Consider the following 26988-nt stretch of genomic DNA (forward strand, 5'->3'; position numbering starts at 1 on the left):
CTGCAGAGCTTTCCTACCCTCAAGCAGATCAACACTCCCACCCAACTTGGTGTTGTCTGTAAACTTACTGAGGGTGCGCTCGATCCCCTCGTCCAGATCATTGATAAAGATATTAAACAGAACTGGCCCCAATACTGAGCCCTGGGGAACACCACTTGTGACCGGCCGCCAACTGGATTTAACTCCATTCACCACAACTCTTTCGGCCCGGCCATCCAGCCAGTTTTTCACCCAGCGAAGCATATGCCCATCCAAGTCACGAGCAGCCAGTTTCTCCAGGAGAATGCTGTGGGAAACGGTGTCAAAGGCTTTACTAAAGTCCAGGTAAAACAACATCCACAGCCTTTCCCTCGTCCACTAAGCGGGTCACCTTGTCATAGAAGGAGATCAGGTTAGTCAAGCAGGACCTGCCTTTCATAAACCCATGCTGACTGGGCCTGATCACCTGGGTGTCCTGTACGTGCCGTGTGATGGCACTCAAGATGATCTGCTCCATAACCTTCCCCGGCACCGAGGTCAGACCGACAGGCCTGTAGTTCCCCGGATCCTCCTTCCAGCCCTTCTTGTAGATGCGCGTCACATTTGCTAACCTCCAGTCAACTGGGACCTCCCCGGTTAGCCAGGACTGCTGATAAATGATTGAAAGTGGCTTGGTGAGCACTTCCGCCAGCTCCCTCAGTACCCTTGGGTGGATCCCATCCGGCCCCATAGACTTGTGTGTGTCTAAGTGGTGTAGCAGGTCGCTAACCATTTCCCCTTGGATTATGGGGGCTTCATTCTGCTCCCCGTCCCTGTCTTCCAGCTCAGGGGGCTGGGTACCCCCAGAACAACTGGTCTTACTATTAAAGACTGAGGCAAAGGCGGCATTAAGTACCTCAGCCTTTTCCTCATCCTTTGTCACTATGTTTCCCCCCGCATCCAGTAAAGGATGGAGATTGTCCTTAGCCCTCCTTTTGTTGCTAATGTATTTATAGAAACTTTTTTTATTGTCTTTTACCACAGTAGCCAAATTAAGTTCTAGTTGGGCTTTGGCCCTTCTAATTTTCTCCCTGCATAGCCTCACAACATCCTTGTAGTCCTCCTGAGTTGCCTGCCCCTTCTTCCAAAGGTCATAAACTCTTTTTTCCTGAGTTCCAGCCAAAGCTCTCTGTTCAGCCAGGCCGGTCGTCTTCCCCGCTGGCTCGTTTTTCGGCACAAGGGGATGGCCTGCTCCTGCGCCTTTAAGATTTCCTTCTTGAAGAATGTCCAGCCTTCCTGGACTCCTTTGCCCTTCAGGACTGCCTCCCAAGGGACTCTGTCAACCAGGCCCCTAAACAGGCCAAAGTCTGCCCTCTGGAAGTCCAAGGTAGCAGTTCTGCTAACCACCCTCCTTACTTCTCCGAGAATCGAAAACTCTATCATTTCATGATCGCTATGCCCAAGACAGCCTCCAACCGTCACATCACCCACAAGTCCTTCTCTGTTTGCAAACAACAGGTCCAGTGGGGCGCCTTCCCTAGTTGGCTCACTCACCAGCTGTGTCAGGAAGTTATCTTCCACACACTCCAGGAACTTCCTAGACTGTTTCCTCTCCGCTGTATTGTATTTCCAGCAGACATCTGGTAAGTTGAAGTCCCCCACGAGAACAAGGGCTAGCGATCGTGAGGCTTCTCCCAGCTGCTTATAGAATATTTCGTCTGCCTCTTCATCCTGGTTAGGTGGTCTATAACAGACTCCCACCATGATATCTGCCTTGTTGGCCTTCCCCCTGATTCTTACCCATAAACACTCGACCCATCATCAAGCTCTAGACAGTCAAAACACTCCCTAACATACAGGGCTACCCCACCGCCTCTCCTTCCTTGCCTATCCCTTCTGAAGAGTTTATAACCATCCATTGCAGCGCTCCAGTTGTGTGAGTCATCCCACCATGTTTCCGTGATGGCAACTATATCGTAGTTTTCCAGCTGCACGATGGCTTCCAACTCCTCCTGTTTGTTGCCCATGCTGCATGCACTGGTGTAGATGCACTTCAGTTGGGCTACTGATCCTGCCACCTTTTTTTGGGGAGAAGCCCTAATTCCTACGTGACCGTTCTCAGGCGCTTCCGTGGTTTCTAACACATCAATAACCCTTGTGTCTTTGCTGCCGTGTGGATCTCCATCCCGTACCTCCACTGAAATGGCAGACTGAAGGACCTCACTAGCACACTGTCCCTCAAACATTGGCATGCCGCCCCCAGGCTTATCTCTAGCAAGCCTGGTTTTATCCCCTTCCCCCTTCAAATCTAGTTTAAAGCTCTTTCAGTGAGCCCTGCTAACTCCTGCGCAAAGATCCTTTTCCCCCTTTGAGACAGGTGTACCCCGTCTGTCGCCAGCAGGCCTGGTGTCGTGTAGACCGACCCATGATCAACAAACCCAAAATTCTGCCGGTGACACCAGGCTCGGAGCCAGGTATTGATCTGCTGGCTCTTCCTGTTTCTTCCCTCATCATTCCCTGCAACTGGAAGGATAGAGGAGAACACTACTTTTGCTCCTGATCCCTTAACCAGTCGTCCCAAGGCCCTGAAGTCTCTCTTGATTGCCCTCAGACTTCTTGTTGCAACTTCGTCGCTGCCTACATGAAAAATCAATAATGGATAATAATCCGAGGGCCGTACCAGGGTCGGAAGTTTTCTTGTCACATCTTTTACCCGGGCCCCAGGGAGGCAGCAGACTTCCCTAAGAAGTGGGTCTGGTCTGCATATTGGGCCTTCTGTTCCCCTCAGGAGAGGCTCTCCTATGACAGTGACCTGTCTTTTTTTCTTTATGGAAGTGGTTTTGACGCAGGGTGTAGGCTGACTTAACCTTGGCGACACCTCCAAGCTAGATGAACCATCGTCCTCATCATTGTGAGGGTATTGCAGATATCCTGCAGCTAATGCAACAGCTATCCATCAACAGTAATGAGCTACATGCCAAATTACATTCAATTTCCTTTTTATTATTTATACGGTGAACATTTTATTTTAAACTAATTAGCATATAAGCTTTTGTCACATGATACATGAATGTACAGAAGATCAGGAGGCATCATCACATTTTCCATCTTTCTGTTGTTCAGTTAGTTGGCCCAGGGAGAGATACTACTACTACTTTTCCATTTCTATCTGTTCCTTTGAAGATATTAAAATGTCTCTCTCACCTAAGAAAAATGAGCAAAAAAAAGCATTATATTTGTTAGTGGCTGTAAGTTACTTTGCCTTTGTCATTCTAGTCATGCTATCTTTGCCTCATACTTTCTCTTCAGTTGCAGGTTCTTCTGTACCTGTACAGCAATAAAGCAACAAAACTTCCCTGAAGCAACACTGCTAGAAAAGCGTGTGTGGAGCCTCACTGGCGTCTGTAGGAGTCCATAGTTGTCAAGGCTTACTCATATCGGTGATCGACTATATGCTGATATGCTGATCATATCATGGATTCTAAACACACATGATAATAATCCGAGGGCTGTACCAGGGTCGGAAGTTTTCTTGTCACATCTTTTACCCGGGCCCCAGGGAGGCAGCAGACTTCCCTAAGAAGTGGGTCCGGTCTGCATATTGGGCCTTCTGTTCCCCTCAGGAGAGGCTCTCCTATGACAATGACCTGTCTTTTTTTCTTTATGGAAGTGGTTTTGACGCAGGGCGTAGGCCGACTTAACCTTGGCGACACCTCCAAGCTAGATGAACTATCGTCCTCGTTATTGTTCGGTTCCACTTGCAGAGCCTCGTACCTATTGCACAAGATTTAGGGTGCCAACTTGTCCTTGCCTGAAAAACAAGCATGCAGAAAGACCACCCCCCCATCAAACAACGCTGCACCACAAAAACGCATGCAGGCCAACTGCGCTCTGCACACGTCAGTCCAAAAGGAAGAGGTCTTTTATTAGCGCTAGGGAATCCTGCCTGGGCCCGCAGCTAGCTTCCTGACACACCATGCAAGCCATATTGCAGTTAAAACAATACAGCAGAGCATGAGGATGTCTGGGTCTCCAACAGGCTGGTATGTACCCCATCATCTGCTTAATGATGCACCTGTCTGGGCATTATGTGATTTGAGAACTCCTCTTTCTTCACAACTGTCCCTCTCGTACTCGAAGCAGAGGGACCTTCGCATCACACTTTGTCACGTTGCAAATCCCGGTGAATCCTTCTTCCTTTTTAAGTTTTTCAGCAAGAGATCTGATGAGGCTTGACTTGTTGACAGAGTTACACAAAACTTATTTCCCTTGCTGGATTCAGCACCCTGCAGTTTATGTTCCAGAAATGAGCTTTTTGTGACTCATCTGCTGCGTCTCTTAGTTCCTTTATTGATATTTCCTGGGAGACCTCAAATGCTGGAGTCACTGTATGATTCCTGACGCCTTTCCATAGCTGTAACAGCTAGGCAAACACCGTAAGCTCCTGCTAAAGTCCTCTTAGCATCATCTGTTAGCGAAACCAAACTCACTTCATCAGCACACATCAGGACAGCCCACGCTCCTTACCCACTTCCTACCTGAAGTCGTTTTGTCCCCAGTACACCGCAGTAACCACCAAGACTAATGGCCTAGCAGGTACGTCAGCACCTCTCCGGTGCTCCAGTCCTAGCTCTGAGCAACAGCTAACGCGTTTCCAAAATCCCTTTCCTGAAATCTTTCTGCTGAAGTCTGCAAATGCTCTGTTTCTGTCCTGTTAATGGACATAAAGCTTCCTGAAATCATACTGTATGTTGTGGACACCCAGTGAAGCCCTCAGCAACATCCGGCCAGGCTAAACAGCTGCCACGCTGACAAGATCCGCATGATCAACAATCTCTGGACTTACCTGTTTGTTCTCAACCAACGTTTCAACATTTTCTGGACTACCCTGAATCCTATACATCAGCACTCACCAGTTTCTTTATACGTAATGATAGCATATGGCTTTGACCCTTTGTACTTTTTTTTTTTTTTTTTTTTAACCTTTGGTTAATTCTTCCTGGCTCACCTGGACTACTTCTAAAGAAGTTCAGAGATCTAGTCTCAGCCAACAAGGCATTTTTAAGATGATCACAGACAGCCTGGTGACTTCCTAGCATAAATTGCATATATTAGGCCAGAAAATAGCATGCGCAGTATAGGTTATCATCCACAAAATTTAGAGAACCGGAACACAAGTGGTTTTCAGTGTCTGGTTCCTTTTCCTGCATCCCCACTGTAATCCCAGCACAAGGGCTGTACCAACACAAGCAATCCAAAACATAGCTGAGTTTCCCTTATCACCATTACTGCTTTTCAAAAAGTTGCAGTCCTTAAGAACTGCTCATTTATATTAATCATGCGTCAAAAAGCATTAGCCAGTGTTGTTAGTGATCTTTAAATGCCTTTACAGGTGGGCAGCATACAGAAAAATGCACAAAAACTGGACCAAAACTCACCAGCATCAGATATATATAAGATCAAAAACCACAGGTGCACATATACAGTAGCATCTCACATTCCTTTCTATGACCATCTCGGAAAAGCTACGTGCATGGAAGAACAGGCACATCACATCACATCACATCCCACAATGTTGTCTCAGAGTACCCAAAAGCAAATGCTTAGAAAGAGGAGAAAGAGCAGAAGGAGAACAAGTACTCTGCAACATCTTTTCCACATATTCCTTCAGTTTCCATTTCCTACAGCTTAGCAGTTTCCAAAGCCAGGGGTTACAACTTTCTATTTCACATGAAATGTCAATTTCTTCTATCAGTTTGTCTGGTTGCTTTTGAACCCATGTAAAATTTCTGACATCCAGTTAGACCAGAGGGGCAAAGCACTCTACAGCTGACCTGGGTATTGTGTAAAAATCCACTCTCTCTTACTTGTTTTCAATCTTTTGCTTTCCAGCATCACTCAACTGTTGTAGTTCCTGGTCTGAAAGACAGCAAGCAGCTCTTTCCTGTTCACTGCCTCCACTCCAGTCACAAGTTTATCTACAGTATCTACCACTCTGCTGTTTCTCTCCCAGGCTATCAAATGCAAAAAGGTTACTATTAAGGAAATTTATTTATTTTAAAAGGTTGTTATTATTAAAGAAATTTGCCTAACTCAAAATGACACAGGCTGGTTTGTGGACTACATCTTTGGAACAAGTCAGAGGATGTTCAACGGAGCAGATCCTCAGGTGGGACTCAATGGACGAGTTAACCTCAAGAAAAGATCCCCTTAAGGTCTCCCTCCACAAGCCTTACTCCAATATTAGTAAGTCTGTTCACCCCATAAAGAGAGAGAAGCTGCTACCATCTCTCCTTGAGGAAAAAAACCATGTATTTCTGACAGATCCTTTACTGTTCTGTTACTTTTTGTTTCCCCACAAGGAAAAAGAACCTCTTTCCATACTAAAGAAATGAGTAAGTGCAATTGGCAAATTAAACACAGCTACAGACTGTCGTGGTTTAACCTCAGTCGGCAACTGAGCACCAAAAAGGACTGTCATGGTTTAACCTCAGTCAGGAACTGAGCACCATGCAGCCGCTCGCTCGCTCCCCCTGCCCGCCCCCGGTGGGATGGGGGACAGAACTGGAAGAGCACAAGTGAGAAAAACTCATGGGCTGAGATAAAAAGCAGTTTAATAATTGAAATAAAATGATAATAATAATATTATAATAATACACAAAGCAAGTGATGCACAGTACAATTGCTCACCACCCACCGACCGATGCCCAGCCAGTCCCTGAGCAGCGGCTCCCCCCCGGCCAGCTTTCCCCAGTTTATGTACTGAGCATGACGTCACATGGTATGGAATGTCCCTTCGGCCAGTTTCGCTGTGCCCCCTCCCAGCTTCTTGTGCACCTCCAGCCTTCTCAGTCGGTAGAGCATGGGAAACTAAAAAGTCCTTGGCTAGTGTAAGCATTACCTAGCAACAACTAAAACATGGGTGCGTTATCAACTTTGTTCTCATCCTAAATCCAAAACACAGCACTGTACCAGCTACTAGGAAGGAAATGAACTCTATCCCTGCCAAAACCAGGACAATATCCACCCCTTATTCTATACCATCTGCGTCATACTCAAGTCTCATTTTTTCCAGTACATATTCATTAATCACCACCCCCCCTTTTTTATTTTTTTTATATATATATATACACACACACACACACACACACACACACACACACAAACACAGAGATATCATTCCCTTAGTCTATGGGCCATCACTCTAAAATGTTCGGTGAGTTCATTTAGTCCATGACTTTGGGCTCCATCTGTCATAATAATCTTCCAGGGCAGGAAAAATGGAGATGGTATGTGGTGTTGGATTGTTTCATGTTGAAGTCAGTTCTGGTACCATCATCACTGTGCTTTGCTTGGTTTCACTGAAGTTATTCTTCATTAGTCTGGGTGATTCTTATTGTAATAACATTAGTATGGCATATAATATTATTAGTATTATTAGTATAACTATTATAACTATAATTAGTACTTAACATCACATAATTCAGATCGTTGGCTATTCTCACCCAAAATCAAATCCCCTTGAGGTACACATCGGACTTCCCCATCCTTCCGCATTATCCACCAAGTGCACCCAGGTCCTTGAGCAAAAGCAATCCCACGGATGGGTTTGCCTCTGCCCGAGGCAGGAATAACCCAGACTGTCTTCCCCAGCATATTTTTTATGTGCACTACAGGAACTTTATTCCCATCTACAGTACGTAAAAGTTCTGACTGGGCAGGGCCTGCTCGATTGGCAGATCCCCTCATGTTGACTAACCAGGTGGCCTTTGCTAAATGTGTATCCCAATGTTTGAACGTCCCGCCACCCATTGCTCTCAGCGTAGTCTTTAACAGTCCATTGTATCATTCAATTTTCCCAGAGGCTGGTGCATGATAGGGGATGTGATATACCCACTCAATGCCGTGCTCTTTGGCCCAGGTGTCTATGAGGTTGTTTCGGAAATGAGTCCCGTTGTCTGACTCAATTCTTTCTGGGGTGCCATGTCGCCATAGGACTTGCTTTTCAAGGCCCAGGATAGGGTTCCGGGCAGTGGCATGGGGCACGGGATATGTTTCCAGCCATCCGGTGGTTGCCTCCACCATTGTAAGCACGTGGCGCTTGCCTTGGCAGGTTTGTGGGAGTGTGATATAATCGATCTGCCAGGCCTCCCCATATTGATATTTCTGCCATCGTCCTCCATACCAGAGAGGCTTTAACCGCTTGGCTTGCTTGATTGCAGCGCATGTTTCGCATTCATGGATAACCTGCGAAATAGTGTCCATGGTCAAGTCCACCCCTCGATCACGAGCCCATCTGTATGTTGCATCTCTTCCTTGGTGACCTGAGGTGTCATGGGCCCACCGAGCTAGAAATAACTCACCCTTATGTTGCCAGTCCAGATCCACCTGAGCCACTTCAATCTTAGCAGCCTGATCCACCTGCTGGTTGTTTTGATGTTCTTCAGTGGCCTGACCCTTAGGTATGTGAGCATCTACGTGACGGACTTTTACAACCAGGTTCTCCACCCGGGCAGCAATATCTTGCCACAATGCGGCAGCCCAGATGGGTTTGCCTCTGCGCTGCCAGTTGCTCTGCTTCCATTGCTGCAACCACCCCCACAGGGCATTTGCCACCATCCACGAGTCAGTATAGAGATAGAGCACTGGCCACTTCTCTCGGTCAGCAATGTCTAAAGCCAGCTGGATGGCCTTTACTTCTGCAAATTGGCTTGATTCACCTTCTCCTTCAGCAGTTTCTACAACTTGTCGCATAGGACTCCACACAGCAGCTTTCCACCTCCGATGCTTTCCCACAAGACGACAGGACCCATCAGTGAACAGGGCATATTGCTTCTCATTTTCTGGTAGTTCATTATACATTGGGGCCTCCTCAGCACGCGTCACCTCCTCCTCTGGCGATATTCCAAAATCTTTGCCCTCTGGCCAATCCATGATCACTTCCAGGATTCCTGGGCGCCTGGGGTTTCCTATTCGAGCGCGTTGTGTGATCAGTGCGACCTACTTCCTCCACGTAGCATCAGTTGCATGATGTGTACATGGGACCCTCCCTCTGAACAGCCAGCCCAGCACCGGCAGTCGGGGTGCCAGGAGGAGCTGTGCTTCAGTGCCGATCACTTCCGAAGCAGCTCGAACCCCTTCATATGCTGCCAATATCTCTTTTTCAGTTGGAGTATAGCGAGCCTCGGATCCTCTGTATCCCCGACTCCAGAACCCTAGGGGTCGACCTCGAGTCTCCCCTGGTGCTTTCTGCCAGAGGCTTCAAGTAGGGCCGTTCTCCCCGGCTGCGGTGTAGAGCACATTTTTTACATCTTGTCCTGCCCGGACTGGCCCAAGGGCTACTGCATGAACTATCTCCTCTTTAATTTGTTCAAAGGCTTGTCGTTGCTCAGGGCCCCATTTGAAATCATTCTTCTTCCGGATCACTTGGTAGAGAGGGCTTACGATCAGACTGTAATTTGGAATATGCATTCTCCAAAAACCCACGACGCCTAAGAAAGCTTGTGTTTCCTTTTTGCTAGTTGGTGGAGACATGGCTGTTATTTTGTTGATCACATCCATTGGGATTTGACGACGTCCATCTTGCCATTTCATACCTAAAAACTGGATCTCCTGTGCAGGTCCCTTGACCTTACTTTGTTTTATGGCAAAACCAGCCTTCAGCAGGATTTGGACTATTTCCTTCCCTTTCTCAAAAACTTCTCCTGCTCTGTTGCCCCACACAATGATATCATCAATGTATTGCAGGTGTTCTGGAGCCTCACCCTGTTCCAGTGCAGTCTGGATCAGTCCATGGCAAATGGTGGGGCTGTGTTTCCACCCCTGGGGCAGTCGGTTCCAGGTGTACTGGACGCCCCTCCAAGTGAAAGCAAACTGTGGCCTGCACTCTGCTGCCAAAGGGATTGAGAAAAACGCATTAGCAATATCAATTGTGGCATACCACTTGGCTGCCTTTGACTCCAGTTCGTATTGAAGTTCTAGCATGTCTGGCACGGCAGCACTCAGCGGTGGCGTGACTTCATTCAGGCCACGATAGTCTACTGTTAGTCTCCACTCTCCATTAGACTTCCGCACTGGCCATATGGGACTGTTAAAGGGTAAACGAGTCTTGCTGATCACTCCTTGGCTCTCCAGTCGACGAATCAGCTCATGGATGGGAATCAGGGAGTCTTGGTTGGTGCGATATTGCCGCCGGTGCACTGTGGTGGTAGCGATTGGCACCTGTTGGTCTTTGACCTTCAGCAACCCCACAACAGAGGGGTCCTCCGAGAGACCAGGCAAGGTGGACAGCTGTTTAATTTCCTCCGTGTCCAAGGCAGCTATACCAAAAGCCCACCGGTACCCTTTTGGGTCCTTGAAATACCCTCTCCTGAGGTAGTCTATGCCAAGGATGCACGGAGCGTCTCGGCCAGTCACAATGGGGTGCTTCTGCCACCCGTTCCCAGTTAGACTCACTTCGTCTTCCAATACAGTTAGCTGTTGGGATCCCCCCGTCACCCCAGAAATACAGATGGGTTCTGCCCCTATATAGCTTGATGGCATTAGGGTACACTGTGCACCAGTGTCTGCTAGAGCCTTATACTCCTGTGGGTCTGATGTGCCAGGCCACCGAATCCACACAGTCCAGTAAACCCGGTTGTCCCTTTCCCCCCCTGGCTGGAGGCAGGGCCCCTCTAATCCTCATCACAGTACTCATTTCTCATTTCTTGTACATATGAGTCAGAAGTTTCTTCATTAAGATCAAGAGTAAGATCAGCCCTTCTACTCTCTCTGGGGACCTGCCCGCTGGAAACTGGAGCAGCAATTTTCCTGGAAGAACCTCTTTCTGTGATTGCTTTCCCTTGCAATTTGCGTAGCCGTGCCCCTAGGACTGTGGTAGGTTTTCCATCCTACTTCCTCATGTCCTCTCCGTGGTCACGCAGGTAAAACCATAGGCTGCCCCGTGGTGCGTACCCTTTATATTCTCTCTCTTGAGCAAAAGAACACTGACTCCTAATAGCCGAGATACTGGTCCGTACAGGTGAGGAGTAGGACCTATCCTCTCTGAGTTGCTGGATCTCCCGGGACAGTTTCTCCACAGCCGAGACGAGGGAGGAAGAGAGACTTTCCTCGTATTGCCGGAGTTGACTAGCCAATTCATCCACCATTTGTTCCTCTCCATCTTTCCAGGTCATCACTGCCAATGAATTGGCGTATGACGATGGTGAGCTCCTTATAAACTTCCGCCACATGGGTCGCGTGCGCTTGACTTCGTCTGGATCTTTGGATAGTTGTTCATTGTTCAGGTCACCATAAATCACCTCCAGCACAGCTAATTCTCTCAGAAACTGGATACCCTTCTCCATGGTGGTCCACTTGCTTGGGCGACATATGACATCTTCCTTAAAGGGATACCTTTCCTTCACGCTTGACAAGAGTCGCCTCCAAAGGCTGAGGACTCGTGTCCCTTTTCCAATTGCTTTGTCAATGCCCCCTTCCCTGGAAAGGGATCCCAGCTGCTTGGCTTCCCTACCCTCTATTTCTAGGCTACTGGCCCCATTATCCCAGCATCGGAGCAGCCAGGTGACAATATGCTCGCCTGTACGACGACTGAAATCTTTACGTATACCTCGCAGCTCACTCAGGGATAGAGATCGGGTGGTCACTGCCTCGTTTATGAGTTCTTCCTCTTCTTCCTCCCCGATCAACGGCTGGCTCTCCTCCTGCTGTTCTCGTGATGGCCCTTCTCCAGGGTAGTCTGTCTCATACACTTCTTCCTCTGGTTCCCTTTTAGAAGAAGCTTCTTCCTCCCTTACTAAACGAGCTGACTTCCGCTTCCAAGATTTCTTCTTGTGTACAGGGGCGACTGATACCGGCACAGGCTGGTTCTTTGGTTCAGCCACAGGGCGTGTCGCCGGGGTCTGAGTGGCTGCACGGCATGTCACTGGGGTTGGAGTGTTCGCAGGGCCTGTCGTTTTACCGTCAGATCCAGAGACCTTCTCTTCCCTTTGAGGGTACTGAATGGTGTTGAACAGGGCTCGGTAGGCATGGGCCAGGCCCCAGCACGTTGCAATGATCTACATCTCTCTGGAGTTGCCAGGGTGACAGCATACTTTGTCCAAATATTCCACTAACATTTCAGGATTCTGCACTTGCGCAGGGGCGAAGTTCCGAAACACTGGGGGTGCCCATTGGCCTAGGTACTTGCCCATCTTGTCCCACACACCCTGCCACTCATAACTATTCAGCCTTGGGGCAGATCTCTGGATGATATTCTTAAATTGCTTACCAACTTTAGACAAAACCGAAACAATATTCCCAAGAAGTACCAATAGAAGTATCTTAATTACCCAAGGATGTTCAAAATACTGAAAAGTTACTGTAATGAAGGAGGAAACATCATAGAAGAAGGTAGTGACACTGCCATTCTGTATTTCCTCCGTAAAAAAACTCTCAGAAAAGTCACTGTAATTGCTAGTTGTCTCCACGAAATGGTATCCATGGTACAGTAACGGCTTCATTGCGAAACTTACATACCACGCTAACGTCAAGGTCAATGTTCTAAAACCAAACCTCACAAGCGAGACATTACTATTCACTGCAGACCACAGCAAACTGCAAAACTCAACACCAATCTTTAACATGTACAGCAAAAAAAGGAGCATGATGCAGATTAGACAAATCAATATCGAGAACAGAGAAACCAACATTGTGACCCACAACCACTAACAGATATAAGTTCCTTAATACACTCCGGTTAATCTGTTATCTCAAACCCTTCGTGCCCCACGTTGGGCGCCAAAAAGGACTGTCGTGGTCTAACCTCAGTCGGCAACTAAGCACCACGCAGCCGCTCGCTCACTCCCCCCACCCCCGGTGGGATGGGGGACAGAACTGGAAGAGCACAAGTGAGAAAAAACTCGTGGGTTGAGATAAAAACAGTTTAATAATTGAAATAAAATGATAATAATAATATTATAATAATACACAAAGCAAGTGATGCACAGTACAATTGCTCACCACCCACCGACCGATGCCCAGCCAGTCCCTGAGCAGCGGCTCCCCCCCGGCCAGCTTTCCCCAGTTTATGTACTGAGCATGACGTCACATGGTATGGAATGTCCCTTCGGCCAGTTTCGCTGTGCCCCCTCCCAGCTTCTTGTGCACCTCCAGCCTTCTCAGTCGGTAGAGCATGGGAAACTAAAAAGTCCTTGGCTAGTGTAAGCATTACCTAGCAACAACTAAAACATGGGTGCGTTATCAACTTTGTTCTCATCCTAAATCCAAAACACAGCACTGTACCAGCTACTAGGAAGGAAATGAACTCTATCCCTGCCAAAACCAGGACAATATCCACCGCTTATTCTATACCATCTGCGTCATACTCAAGTCTCATTTTTTCCAGTACATATTCATTAATCACCACCCCCCCTTTTTTATTTTTTTTATATATATATATACACACACACACACACACACACACACACACACACAAACACAGAGATATCATTCCCTTAGTCTATGGGCCATCACTCTAAAATGTTCGGTGAGTTCATTTAGTCCATGACTTTGGGCTCCATCTGTCATAATAATCTTCCAGGGCAGGAAAAATGGAGATGGTATGTGGTGTTGGATTGTTTCATGTTGAAGTCAGTTCTGGTACCATCATCACTGTGCTTTGCTTGGTTTCACTGAAGTTATTCTTCATTAGTCTGGGTGATTCTTATTGTAATAACATTAGTATGGCATATAATATTATTAGTATTATTAGTATAACTATTATAACTATAATTAGTACTTAACATCACATAATTCAGATCGTTGGCTATTCTCACCCAAAATCAAATCCCCTTGAGGTACACATCGGACTTCCCCATCCTTCCGCATTATCCACCAAGTGCACCCAGGTCCTTGAGCAAAAGCAATCCCACGGATGGGTTTGCCTCTGCCCGAGGCAGGAATAACCCAGACTGTCTTCCCCAGCATATTTTTTATGTGCACTACAGGAACTTTATTCCCATCTACAGTACGTAAAAGTTCTGACTGGGCAGGGCCTGCTCGATTGGCAGATCCCCTCATGTTGACTAACCAGGTGGCCTTTGCTAAATGTGTATCCCAATGTTTGAACGTCCCGCCACCCATTGCTCTCAGCGTAGTCTTTAACAGTCCATTGTATCATTCAATTTTCCCAGAGGCTGGTGCATGATAGGGGATGTGATATACCCACTCAATGCCGTGCTCTTTGGCCCAGGTGTCTATGAGGTTGTTTCGGAAATGAGTCCCGTTGTCTGACTCAATTCTTTCTGGGGTGCCATGTCGCCATAGGACTTGCTTTTCAAGGCCCAGGATAGGGTTCCGGGCAGTGGCATGGGGCACGGGATATGTTTCCAGCCATCCGGTGGTTGCCTCCACCATTGTAAGCACGTGGCGCTTGCCTTGGCAGGTTTGTGGGAGTGTGATATAATCGATCTGCCAGGCCTCCCCATATTGATATTTCTGCCATCGTCCTCCATACCAGAGAGGCTTTAACCGCTTGGCTTGCTTGATTGCAGCGCATGTTTCGCATTCATGGATAACCTGCGAAATAGTGTCCATGGTCAAGTCCACCCCTCGATCACGAGCCCATCTGTATGTTGCATCTCTTCCTTGGTGACCTGAGGTGTCATGGGCCCACCGAGCTAGAAATAACTCACCCTTATGTTGCCAGTCCAGATCCACCTGAGCCACTTCAATCTTAGCAGCCTGATCCACCTGCTGGTTGTTTTGATGTTCTTCAGTGGCCTGACCCTTAGGTATGTGAGCATCTACGTGACGGACTTTTACAACCAGGTTCTCCACCCGGGCAGCAATATCTTGCCACAATGCGGCAGCCCAGATGGGTTTGCCTCTGCGCTGCCAGTTGCTCTGCTTCCATTGCTGCAACCACCCCCACAGGGCATTTGCCACCATCCACGAGTCAGTATAGAGATAGAGCACTGGCCACTTCTCTCGGTCAGCAATGTCTAAAGCCAGCTGGATGGCCTTTACTTCTGCAAATTGGCTTGATTCACCTTCTCCTTCAGCAGTTTCTACAACTTGTCGCATAGGACTCCACACAGCAGCTTTCCACCTCCGATGCTTTCCCACAAGACGACAGGACCCATCAGTGAACAGGGCATATTGCTTCTCATTTTCTGGTAGTTCATTATACATTGGGGCCTCCTCAGCACGCGTCACCTCCTCCTCTGGCGATATTCCAAAATCTTTGCCCTCTGGCCAATCCATGATCACTTCCAGGATTCCTGGGCGCCTGGGGTTTCCTATTCGAGCGCGTTGTGTGATCAGTGCGACCTACTTCCTCCACGTAGCATCAGTTGCATGATGTGTACATGGGACCCTCCCTCTGAACAGCCAGCCCAGCACCGGCAGTCGGGGTGCCAGGAGGAGCTGTGCTTCAGTGCCGATCACTTCCGAAGCAGCTCGAACCCCTTCATATGCTGCCAATATCTCTTTTTCAGTTGGAGTATAGCGAGCCTCGGATCCTCTGTATCCCCGACTCCAGAACCCTAGGGGTCGACCTCGAGTCTCCCCTGGTGCTTTCTGCCAGAGGCTTCAAGTAGGGCCGTTCTCCCCGGCTGCGGTGTAGAGCACATTTTTTACATCTTGTCCTGCCCGGACTGGCCCAAGGGCTACTGCATGAACTATCTCCTCTTTAATTTGTTCAAAGGCTTGTCGTTGCTCAGGGCCCCATTTGAAATCATTCTTCTTCCGGATCACTTGGTAGAGAGGGCTTACGATCAGACTGTAATTTGGAATATGCATTCTCCAAAAACCCACGACGCCTAAGAAAGCTTGTGTTTCCTTTTTGCTAGTTGGTGGAGACATGGCTGTTATTTTGTTGATCACATCCATTGGGATTTGACGACGTCCATCTTGCCATTTCATACCTAAAAACTGGATCTCCTGTGCAGGTCCCTTGACCTTACTTTGTTTTATGGCAAAACCAGCCTTCAGCAGGATTTGGACTATTTCCTTCCCTTTCTCAAAAACTTCTCCTGCTCTGTTGCCCCACACAATGATATCATCAATGTATTGCAGGTGTTCTGGAGCCTCACCCTGTTCCAGTGCAGTCTGGATCAGTCCATGGCAAATGGTGGGGCTGTGTTTCCACCCCTGGGGCAGTCGGTTCCAGGTGTACTGGACGCCCCTCCAAGTGAAAGCAAACTGTGGCCTGCACTCTGCTGCCAAAGGGATTGAGAAAAACGCATTAGCAATATCAATTGTGGCATACCACTTGGCTGCCTTTGACTCCAGTTCGTATTGAAGTTCTAGCATGTCTGGCACGGCAGCACTCAGCGGTGGCGTGACTTCATTCAGGCCACGATAGTCTACTGTTAGTCTCCACTCTCCATTAGACTTCCGCACTGGCCATATGGGACTGTTAAAGGGTAAACGAGTCTTGCTGATCACTCCTTGGCTCTCCAGTCGACGAATCAGCTCATGGATGGGAATCAGGGAGTCTTGGTTGGTGCGATATTGCCGCCGGTGCACTGTGGTGGTAGCGATTGGCACCTGTTGGTCTTTGACCTTCAGCAACCCCACAACAGAGGGGTCCTCCGAGAGACCAGGCAAGGTGGACAGCTGTTTAATTTCCTCCGTGTCCAAGGCAGCTATACCAAAAGCCCACCGGTACCCTTTTGGGTCCTTGAAATACCCTCTCCTGAGGTAGTCTATGCCAAGGATGCACGGAGCGTCTCGGCCAGTCACAATGGGGTGCTTCTGCCACCCGTTCCCAGTTAGACTCACTTCGTCTTCCAATACAGTTAGCTGTTGGGATCCCCCCGTCACCCCAGAAATACAGATGGGTTCTGCCCCTATATAGCTTGATGGCATTAGGGTACACTGTGCACCAGTGTCTGCTAGAGCCTTATACTCCTGTGGGTCTGATGTGCCAGGCCACCGAATCCACACAGTCCAGTAAACCCGGTTGTCCCTTTCCCCCCCTGGCTGGAGGCAGGGCCCCTCTAATCCTCATCACAGTACTCATTTCTCATTTCTTGTACATATGAGTCAGAAGTTTCTTCATTAAGATCAAGAGTAAGATCAGCCCTTCTACTCTCTCTGGGGACCTGCCCGCTGGAAACTGGAGCAGCAATTTTCCTGGAAGAACCTCTTTCTGTGATTGCTTTCCCTTGCAATTTGCGTAGCCGTGCCCCTAGGACTGTGGTAGGTTTTCCATCCCACTTCCTCATGTCCTCTCCGTGGTCACGCAGGTAAAACCATAGGCTGCCCCGTGGTGCGTACCCTTTATATTCTCTCTCTTGAGCAAAAGAACACTGACTCCTAATAGCCGAGATACTGGTCCGTACAGGTGAGGAGTAGGACCTATCCTCTCTGAGTTGCTGGATCTCCCGGGACAGTTTCTCCACAGCCGAGACGAGGGAGGAAGAGAGACTTTCCTCGTATTGCCGGAGTTGACTAGCCAATTCATCCACCATTTGTTCCTCTCCATCTTTCCAGGTCATCACTGCCAATGAATTGGCGTATGACGATGGTGAGCTCCTTATAAACTTCCGCCACATGGGTCGCGTGCGCTTGACTTCGTCTGGATCTTTGGATAGTTGTTCATTGTTCAGGTCACCATAAATCACCTCCAGCACAGCTAATTCTCTCAGAAACTGGATACCCTTCTCCATGGTGGTCCACTTGCTTGGGCGACATATGACATCTTCCTTAAAGGGATACCTTTCCTTCACGCTTGACAAGAGTCGCCTCCAAAGGCTGAGGACTCGTGTCCCTTTTCCAATTGCTTTGTCAATGCCCCCTTCCCTGGAAAGGGATCCCAGCTGCTTGGCTTCCCTACCCTCTATTTCTAGGCTACTGGCCCCATTATCCCAGCATCGGAGCAGCCAGGTGACAATATGCTCGCCTGTACGACGACTGAAATCTTTACGTATACCTCGCAGCTCACTCAGGGATAGAGATCGGGTGGTCACTGCCTCGTTTATGAGTTCTTCCTCTTCTTCCTCCCCGATCAACGGCTGGCTCTCCTCCTGCTGTTCTCGTGATGGCCCTTCTCCAGGGTAGTCTGTCTCATACACTTCTTCCTCTGGTTCCCTTTTAGAAGAAGCTTCTTCCTCCCTTACTAAACGAGCTGACTTCCGCTTCCAAGATTTCTTCTTGTGTACAGGGGCGACTGATACCGGCACAGGCTGGTTCTTTGGTTCAGCCACAGGGCGTGTCGCCGGGGTCTGAGTGGCTGCACGGCATGTCACTGGGGTTGGAGTGTTCGCAGGGCCTGTCGTTTTACCGTCAGATCCAGAGACCTTCTCTTCCCTTTGAGGGTACTGAATGGTGTTGAACAGGGCTCGGTAGGCATGGGCCAGGCCCCAGCACGTTGCAATGATCTACATCTCTCTGGAGTTGCCAGGGTGACAGCATACTTTGTCCAAATATTCCACTAACATTTCAGGATTCTGCACTTGCGCAGGGGCGAAGTTCCGAAACACTGGGGGTGCCCATTGGCCTAGGTACTTGCCCATCTTGTCCCACACACCCTGCCACTCATAACTATTCAGCCTTGGGGCAGATCTCTGGATGATATTCTTAAATTGCTTACCAACTTTAGACAAAACCGAAACAATATTCCCAAGAAGTACCAATAGAAGTATCTTAATTACCCAAGGATGTTCAAAATACTGAAAAGTTACTGTAATGAAGGAGGAAACATCATAGAAGAAGGTAGTGACACTGCCATTCTGTATTTCCTCCGTAAAAAAACTCTCAGAAAAGTCACTGTAATTGCTAGTTGTCTCCACGAAATGGTATCCATGGTACAGTAACGGCTTCATTGCGAAACTTACATACCACGCTAACGTCAAGGTCAATGTTCTAAAACCAAACCTCACAAGCGAGACATTACTATTCACTGCAGACCACAGCAAACTGCAAAACTCAACACCAATCTTTAACATGTACAGCAAAAAAAGGAGCATGATGCAGATTAGACAAATCAATATCGAGAACAGAGAAACCAACATTGTGACCCACAACCACTAACAGATATAAGTTCCTTAATACACTCCGGTTAATCTGTTATCTCAAACCCTTCGTGCCCCACGTTGGGCGCCAAAAAGGACTGTCGTGGTCTAACCTCAGTCGGCAACTAAGCACCACGCAGCCGCTCGCTCACTCCCCCCACCCCCGGTGGGATGGGGGGGAGAATTGGAAGAGCACAAGTGAGAAAAAACTCGTGGGTTGAGATAAAAACAGTTTAATAATTGAAATAAAATAATAATAATATAATAATAATAATAATAATACACAAAGCAAGTGATGCACAGTGCAATTGCTCACCACCCACCGACCAATGCCCAGCCAGTCCCCGAGCAGCAGCCCCCCCGGCCAGCTTTCCCCAGTTTATGTACTGAGCATGATGTCACATGGTATGGAATGTCCCTTTGGCCAGTTTGGCTGTGCCCCCCTCCTAGCTTCTTGTGCACCTGCAGCCTTCTCAGTCAGTAGAGCATGGGAAACTAAAAAGTCCTTGGCTAGTGTAAGCACTACCTAGCAACAACTAAAACATCGGTGTGTTATCAACTTTGTTCTCACCCTAAATCCAAAACACAGCACTGTACCAGCTACTAGGAAGGAAATTAACTCTATCCCTGCCGAAACCAGGACACAGACTAACACATACGTTTTTAGCAATTTACTGAGAGATGACAAAACACGAGAGACTTCAGCCGACATCACAACAAACCTGGTTCCTGTTACCAAACCACGTTAAGTTGGTGTAACTGTCCCCACTCAAGAAAAGCTTATGTGGCTGCAACAGCTGGGCACACCTACTGCAAACCAGGCTGCAGGCAGGTGTGTGCCCTAACTTCAAACATCTGCAGCCTGTTAACGGCTGCCTCATTTTGTTCCCGAACCGTAAAATCCCCCCGTAATTAATTTTTAAGGCACACAGCGCCTTTTTACCGGAGCTCCCCTGCAGCACCGGCACTCCTCCATCCGGCCGCCTGCCGCCACCAGCCTCGCACAGCGTCGCCCGGCCCCGCAGAGCCACGCAGCTGCCACCCCTTCTTCTTCCCGCCTCCTCTCCCAACTCTACCGCCGCGGCTAAGCCTCTAAGTTTGCGTCTGTGGCGGAACCACCGAGAGGAGGCGGAAGCTGCTGCGGCCCCAGCGCGCCGCTCCGCGCAAAAAGTTGAGGCTGTGCTCAGCGTGCCTCGCCCCGCGGCCACTGGGCCGGGCGGAGCTGAGCCGGACTCCCCCGTTGCCACTGTCCCAGGGCAGCCCGGGGGAACGTGTCCACTCGCAGCGCACTCACCGCGGCCGAACGGAGCACGGCAGTCTCGGGCCGGCAGCTACGGGCAGAACGCGCACCTCTGCTCGGAGGCGTGTGTGTGTGTGTGCACGGACATGTATTCGACATGGCACCCTATGACGTGGAGGAAACAGGAGGGGCCGCGGCCCGCTCCGCAACCTGGCGGGCAGGAGGAGAAGGAAGCAGCGGCGAGGTCCCTGGGGGCGGAGCGGGCGCGGCCGTGGCCGCCCCTTCCCAGGAGCCGGCACCTGGGTTCGGGAGAAGCTAGAAGCCCGTCGCCCCCCGCTGCCCCCCCCCCCCCCCGTGCAAAACAGCGCGGACCTGCCCCGCTGCTGCCCCCGAGGACGTGAGGCGGAAGCGCAAGGGCTACGCTGCGGCTTTGCAAACGGCTGGGGCAGTTCCCGGGAGGGAGCCCGCTCGGGGGGGTTTAACCGCTGCGGTTCGGGGAGGCGACAAAACGGGGCTCGGCTGGGCCCCAGTGCCGCCGGCCCCCGCTGCGGGTGTGGGCGAGGCGCATTCGCCTCGAGGGACGGGCCCCCGCGGCCCGGGCTCCTCGCCCTCCCCTTCGGGGCGGCGGCGGCCTTTGCTCGGCTGCCCTGTGAAAAAGACGTGCAAAGGGCCGATCTGTAGCGGCACCGGGGCGAGTGGTGGGTGGGCGCGAGGGGCCGCCTGTGGCTGCTGTTTTAAACATATAAGCTGCGGTCTGGCTTTAAACCACTGTTAGTAGTGCACTGGAATATTGCAGTTCCCCAATGACTTCCAGACAAAGGCCGGTTTTTTAAGGTCAGGCTGAGTTGCTAGGCTCTGCTCTCCAAGGGCCTGTATGCCTGGTGCATGGACTCGGTGGGAAATTTGGAAGATGCCACCGGAGCAGAGCGCATCCTGTAGAGCAGACCTTGCAGCTGGGTATGGCTGTGACAGCTCAGCTGAGGGTTGCTAATGGTTTAAGCCACTAGAACTGAATTATATGTAACCGTATGTTACATATACGTAGCTCCTTCCACAGTAACATAAGTGAAAACAAAAGGACACAGCTGCTGGACAACTCACCTGCTTGTTATACTGCTATAATAATATTGGTGTAAGTGGTAATGCTTTCTCCCAGAGATGAAGCCAAAGCCTTAGCAATAAAAAAAAAAAAAAAAAAAATCTTAAAGTCCTTTGAATCCTGTTCCATCTTTGAAATATTTTTTTCCCTTCCTGTGTCATGTTTAAGCTGCTTATTCTTTTTTTGATATGGCCAGAAATTTAATCATTGAAATTCCAGATAGTCTATATGATTTCTTACCCCACTGGTTACTTGACTACTGGTGACCAGAAAAAGAGCCTGAAACTCATATATGAAGTTGTTCATTCTCGCAATCATTTAAACAGGGTGTTTTTCCCCAATTAACATTAAGGTTTGAAAACCAGAAAAAAAGTCTTTGCCTCTGTGTCATAATCATGAAATACTTGCCAACTCCAACTGCTCCAAGAATTTATTCAAATTCCTATGGCAACATTATTCTGGTATTGCTTTTGCCCTCCCCCCCCCCCCCCCCGTTGAGTTTCCACCATCAAAAACCCAAGGAGTATTTGCACCTTACAATACTTTAAATACCTTTCCAAAGCTGGCATTCATTCCCACATTTCTCTTACCTTACCTATTCTTGCTGGTTATAGTTCAGCTTTGCCCAGCAAGAAGGTACAATGTTTTGTGCTGATCTTCTGCCTAGGGTGAATTTAGTTCTATCCGCATCTTTGTTTCTTTTCTCTTTTCCCCGTGTCTCCCTTGCTTATATCATTTCATAACCTATGGCCTGTGTTATTCAGATCAGCTTATCACATTGGTCCCTTCTAGCCTTAAAAATCTATGAATCTGTGTTGTATTGTCTGCCTCCCAGCTGCTTATCTTTCTCACTCTCATACTTTTGTTTTGTGCCTTGCATTCTTCCTCACTGGTATTAATTTTCCCACTGATATTTTATTTTTTTTAAACTCCTTCTCGGCAATAAATAAATAAATAAATAAATCGGTGGAAATATGAATCTGAATTCATGGCTTTTGTTCATCATCTCTTTCTCCTCTTATTCCACATCTGAATATTAACAACAGGCAGAATGCCAGGGGTTTTGTATTCTTTGCATTTTATGTCCTTTTTACTTTAGCCTGCACTGCACAAAATATGCACTAACTCACAGCCTAGGAGTGGAGAAGGGGTTTACTAAATAAGAGAACTGAATCACAAAAGGAGCAGGAGAGGCTGGGAGGACTAACCATTGCTGTTTGCCACTGGTGAGCAGAAGCTTTATTACTCTGCTGTAGTTAGGATCACTAATAGCTGCCTATCTTTGACCTGTGATAACAGCCTAAATTTTTATGCAAAAGTACACTTAGAAAACATAAATTCAAACAGAGAAAACAAAACACCCTATTTATGATGATATGACTTTTTGCCATCTCTTAATGGATCTTGACCTCAGTGCCGGGGAAGATTATGGAGCGGTTCATCTTGAGGGCGCTCACAAGACATGAGCGGGACAACGAGGGGATCCGGCCTAGCCAGCACGGATTCATGAGAGGCAGGTTCTGCTTGACCAACCTGATCTCCTTCTATGACCAGGTGACCCGCCTAGTGGATGAGGGAAAGGCTGTGGATGTGGTCTACCTGGACTTCAGGAAGGCCTTTGACACTGTCTCCCACAGCATTCTCCTAGAGAAGCTGGCGGCTCATGGCTTAGACAGGTGTACTCTGCACTGGGTCAAAAACTGGCTGGACGGCCGGGCCCAGAGAGTTGTGGTGAATGGAGTTACATCCAGTTGGCGGCCGGTCACGAGCGGTGTTCCCCAGGGCTCAGTTTTGGGGCCAGTTCTGTTCAATATCTTTATCAATGATCTGGACGAGGGGATTGAGTGCACCCTCAGTAAGTTTGCAGACGACACCAAGTTGGGCGGGAGTGTTGATCTGCTCGAGGGTAGGAAGGCTCTGCAGAGGGACCTGGACAGGCTGGATCGATGGGCCCAGGCCAACTGTATGAGGTTCAACAAGGCCAAGTGCCGGGTCCTGCACTTGGGTCACAACAACCTCATGCAGCGCTACAGGCTTGGGGAAGAGTGGCTGGAAAGCTGCCTGGCGGAAAAGGACCTGGGGGTGTTGGTCGACAGCTGGCTGAACGTGAGCCGGCAGTGTGCCCAGGCAGCCAAGAAGGCCAATGGCATCCTGGCTTGTATCAGAAATAGTGTGGCCAGCAGGAGTAGGGAAGTGATCGTGCCCCTGTACTCGGCACTGGTGAGGCCGCACCTCGAATACTGTGTTCAGTTTTGGGCCCCTCACTACAAGAAGGACGTCGAGGTGCTGGAGCATGTCCAGAGAAGGGCAACGAAGCTGGTGAGGGGTCTGGAGAACAAGTCTTATGAGGAGCGGCTGAGGGAACTGGGGTTGTTTAGCCTGGAGAAAAGGAGGCTGAGGGGAGACCTCATCGCTCTCTACAACTACCTGAAAGGAGGTTGTAGCGAGGTGGGTGTCGGTCTCTTCTCCCGATAGGAGAGAGGAAATGGCCTCAAGTTGCGCCAGGGGAGGTTTAGATTGGACATGAGGAAAAATTTCTTTACTGAAAGAGTGGTTAAACACTGGAACAGGCTGCCCAGGGAAGTGGTTGAGTCACCATCCCTGGAAGTATTTAAAAGACGTGTAGATGCGGCGCTTAGGGACATGGTTTAGTGGGCATGGTGGTGTTGGGTTGATGGTTGGACTCGATGATCTTAGAGGTCTTTTCCAACCTTAATGATTCTATGATTCTATGATTCTATGATTTACATGAAGAAAAAGATTCCAGAAGGGAGAACAGGGAAAATTCATAGTTGTAAGAAGATTTGGGAAGCAGAATCCTACATTTGTTAGTCATATTAAAACACATTATCTTGTCAAGCTAACACCTTTCTCAAGATGCTTATATACGATATAAATATTGAAAAAAACTTGGTAACCTACTTTTACATATGGTGTCAGTAAGAGACAGCGGTTTTCATGTAACACTTTGCATTTTTACCTCTTTGCCCAGCTTGAGTCAATCAGATTTTTTGTCACTGTATCTTAGGATTGCCTTAGATCGTGTAATCATGTTCATATAATGGACTAAAAGTATTACTGTCAAGTCCTCCCAGTTTTTATACATAAATTTTATTAAACATATTTTAACAAAGAAAAAATGTCAAACATAACTAATTCAGTAATCATTTTAACAGTCAGAAGTCTTTCACTTTTCAGTGAAAGTGAAAGTGTAGTATCTGAATGAACATTACCTTTAAACCAATATGCCTTCAGGTTTGTTTTGCTGCAGCAGCTGTGAGAACGCTCCATTTTCTTTCTGTGTGGAAAGTGACCTTTACTAAATACCTGTCACTCAGTAGCCTTAAACTTTTTTGGCTTCCAGGCAGTTTGCATTTCTTTATCCTTACAGCCCATCAGGCAATGATTGCTCATGCATCCTAGGGCACAGTATTAACTCTCTGCCCATCAGACCCCTCTCTCTTCCCTAAACCTTCTTCTGTTTAAGACACTAATCAAATCCCTGCAGAACAGCTCTTCGCACTCCAAATAGCTAGCTGAGGTTGTTATGTATTGACAGGAGATATTTTTCATCCCATTCACTGGAGTTAGGAGTAGTAGGTGTTATTATTTCATCTCTTCTTATAATCCAGAGAACGAAAGAGCAAGAATGCCATTTGAATGCAGATAACTCTCATGACAGTCAAATATGTTATAAATATGCTACTGAGGCAGATTCACACATTGTAAAATTAAACCAAATAGAAATCCTCCAGAGATTGGGGTGAATATCGAAGATGTTGTTAGATTGAAAAATTCATGTTCCACAAACAGGCTGACTGTATTTCCTGCCATATGCTAGCACATTTTCTGCCTATCAGAAACATTTGGCTGGAACATGAATGGAATTTCCCTGAGCACTTCCAGTAAAGATTCCTCTTTTAACCTCTCCCAGCACCCGCCCCCTTCTCAAATGTTTGTATATGAAGCAAAGCTGCTGGTGATTTTCAAAGCTGCCCAACTTGATTTTTCAGCTAACCTAACAGCTGATGTTATTACACAACATTTGCAGCCATTTCTGATAGCACATGCTCAGGCAGAGTGGTTCTAGGTTTAGGTGTAAGAAGTGACTATCAGTGTTGATACCCATCTGGTTCCCTGCAGCCCCATCAAGCATGGGCAGCCACTGAAATCAGTGGAGTTTCATACAAAGTTATCAACCTGCAATATAATTCACAATGAGCACCAGTGTATAACAGTCCTCGTCTACTTCCCCATTTCATAATCTTACAGCACAAAATTCAATATTGACAGTTATCCTCACCTGCCACAAAGTACTCTCCAGTTCCTCGTTTACCCAATCTTTCAGTCCATTCCAAGCGTGGGACAAATGTTTTATCAAAATGACAGTAGCAAAGCACTTAGTTCTAAAAGCTCAAGTGTTTACTTTTAAGTGATAATGAAGGAAAAAAATGTTAGCACTCAAGAAGTCTTTAGAATCCAAAATCTTCACATCCTTTGTAGAAATTCCAGTGCTTTTCCATTACAGGGCATGGTAGAAACTCCTCTTTACGTACTATTACTACCTCACTGAATTTAAGAAAATTTGTCAGACTTTCCACTGAGTTGAACTGGACAGAAGAGCCTGTTGAAAATGAATGCAAATGATTACAGAGTGTATATTAGGCTAATGGAAAGCAATCACTGGCACTATTAGCTAGAGAGGTGTTAACAGCTCATTAGAACCACGTCAGCATTACAGATCCCTAGGAATCTGTAATGTGTCCTAGGAATCTTGTAGCGTAAGACCCCGGCCGTCTTATCGGCATCTCGCTTACACCCAGACTTCAGTGAGACAAGGGCAGTACCACACTTTGTGATGCTCAGGGTGAGAAGTCAACCTCCCCAGCCATTTCCAATTATATAACGCCCCCCTGTGGAAAGAGGTATAGAAAACGCAGTTGTTCAGCATTGCTTGAATTTCACATATTATGTCCACAAAGGGGTGAGTTTAGTGTACCTCCCAAAAATTAAGGAATCCCTCTCACCATGCCCTTCCTACAGCCCCGAATGGACTATATAAAAAGGAAGCCATACACCTGTATACAAGAAATTGCAGGACTGAACAATGGGTATTTGCAATATTTAAATATCTGCCAAACTGAAACAACTATTGCAATGCATAAACATAAGGCACTTGTGTCACTGCAGGAGAAGCTGAACTTTTAGTTTTCACTGTTAAAATCAGTAACAAAGGAACACTGTAAAGATCCAGCAGTAACAAATGTTACAAGACATTGTCTCCATAACAGCACAGACTCCAAAAGGCACTTGGAACTGTAGTTTTCAGAGTTACTTGCTTTTGTTCATCTTTCGTCCACACTTTCTCCCTTTGGTACCATTGCACAAAATATCAGAGCTGCTGAGCTGCCACAACCAGCCCAACACAGAAACTGCCAGTGAGGGCAAAACTGTCACATGTAGCAGATGCCATCAAGAGAAGGAGGCTTGTCATGAAAGTAGGGATGGCCTCTCTTTAAAAAAAAACCACACCCCAAACCAAAAAACAGTGTTCAGATACCATTCAAGTGTCTCAAGAAGCAAAACAGGATAGGTATTTCAGGATGATTACATCAGCCAAAATAAATCCTTGTTAAAATGCAGAGAAAACATGTTTGAAGTGACACCAGTTGGTCATTTAGCTTGCATTTATT

The 26988-nt window shown here is 47.8% G+C and overlaps 1 protein-coding gene across 1 annotated transcript in view; it reads right to left on the reverse strand.

Moving 5' to 3' along the window:
* Window positions 1-25767: 25767 nt before the first annotated feature.
* LOC143172224 (ankyrin repeat domain-containing protein 31-like) overlaps window positions 25768-26988 on the reverse strand; it is a 51534-nt gene continuing 50313 nt past the window's right edge. Inside the window, 1 exon segment of the mRNA XM_076361458.1 lies at window positions 25768-25919. Coding sequence (XP_076217573.1) covers window positions 25768-25919 — 152 coding nt within the window.

Source organism: Aptenodytes patagonicus, chromosome W (assembly GCF_965638725.1).
Source record: "Aptenodytes patagonicus chromosome W, bAptPat1.pri.cur, whole genome shotgun sequence".
In the NCBI taxonomy this organism is placed as follows: domain Eukaryota; kingdom Metazoa; phylum Chordata; class Aves; order Sphenisciformes; family Spheniscidae; genus Aptenodytes; species Aptenodytes patagonicus.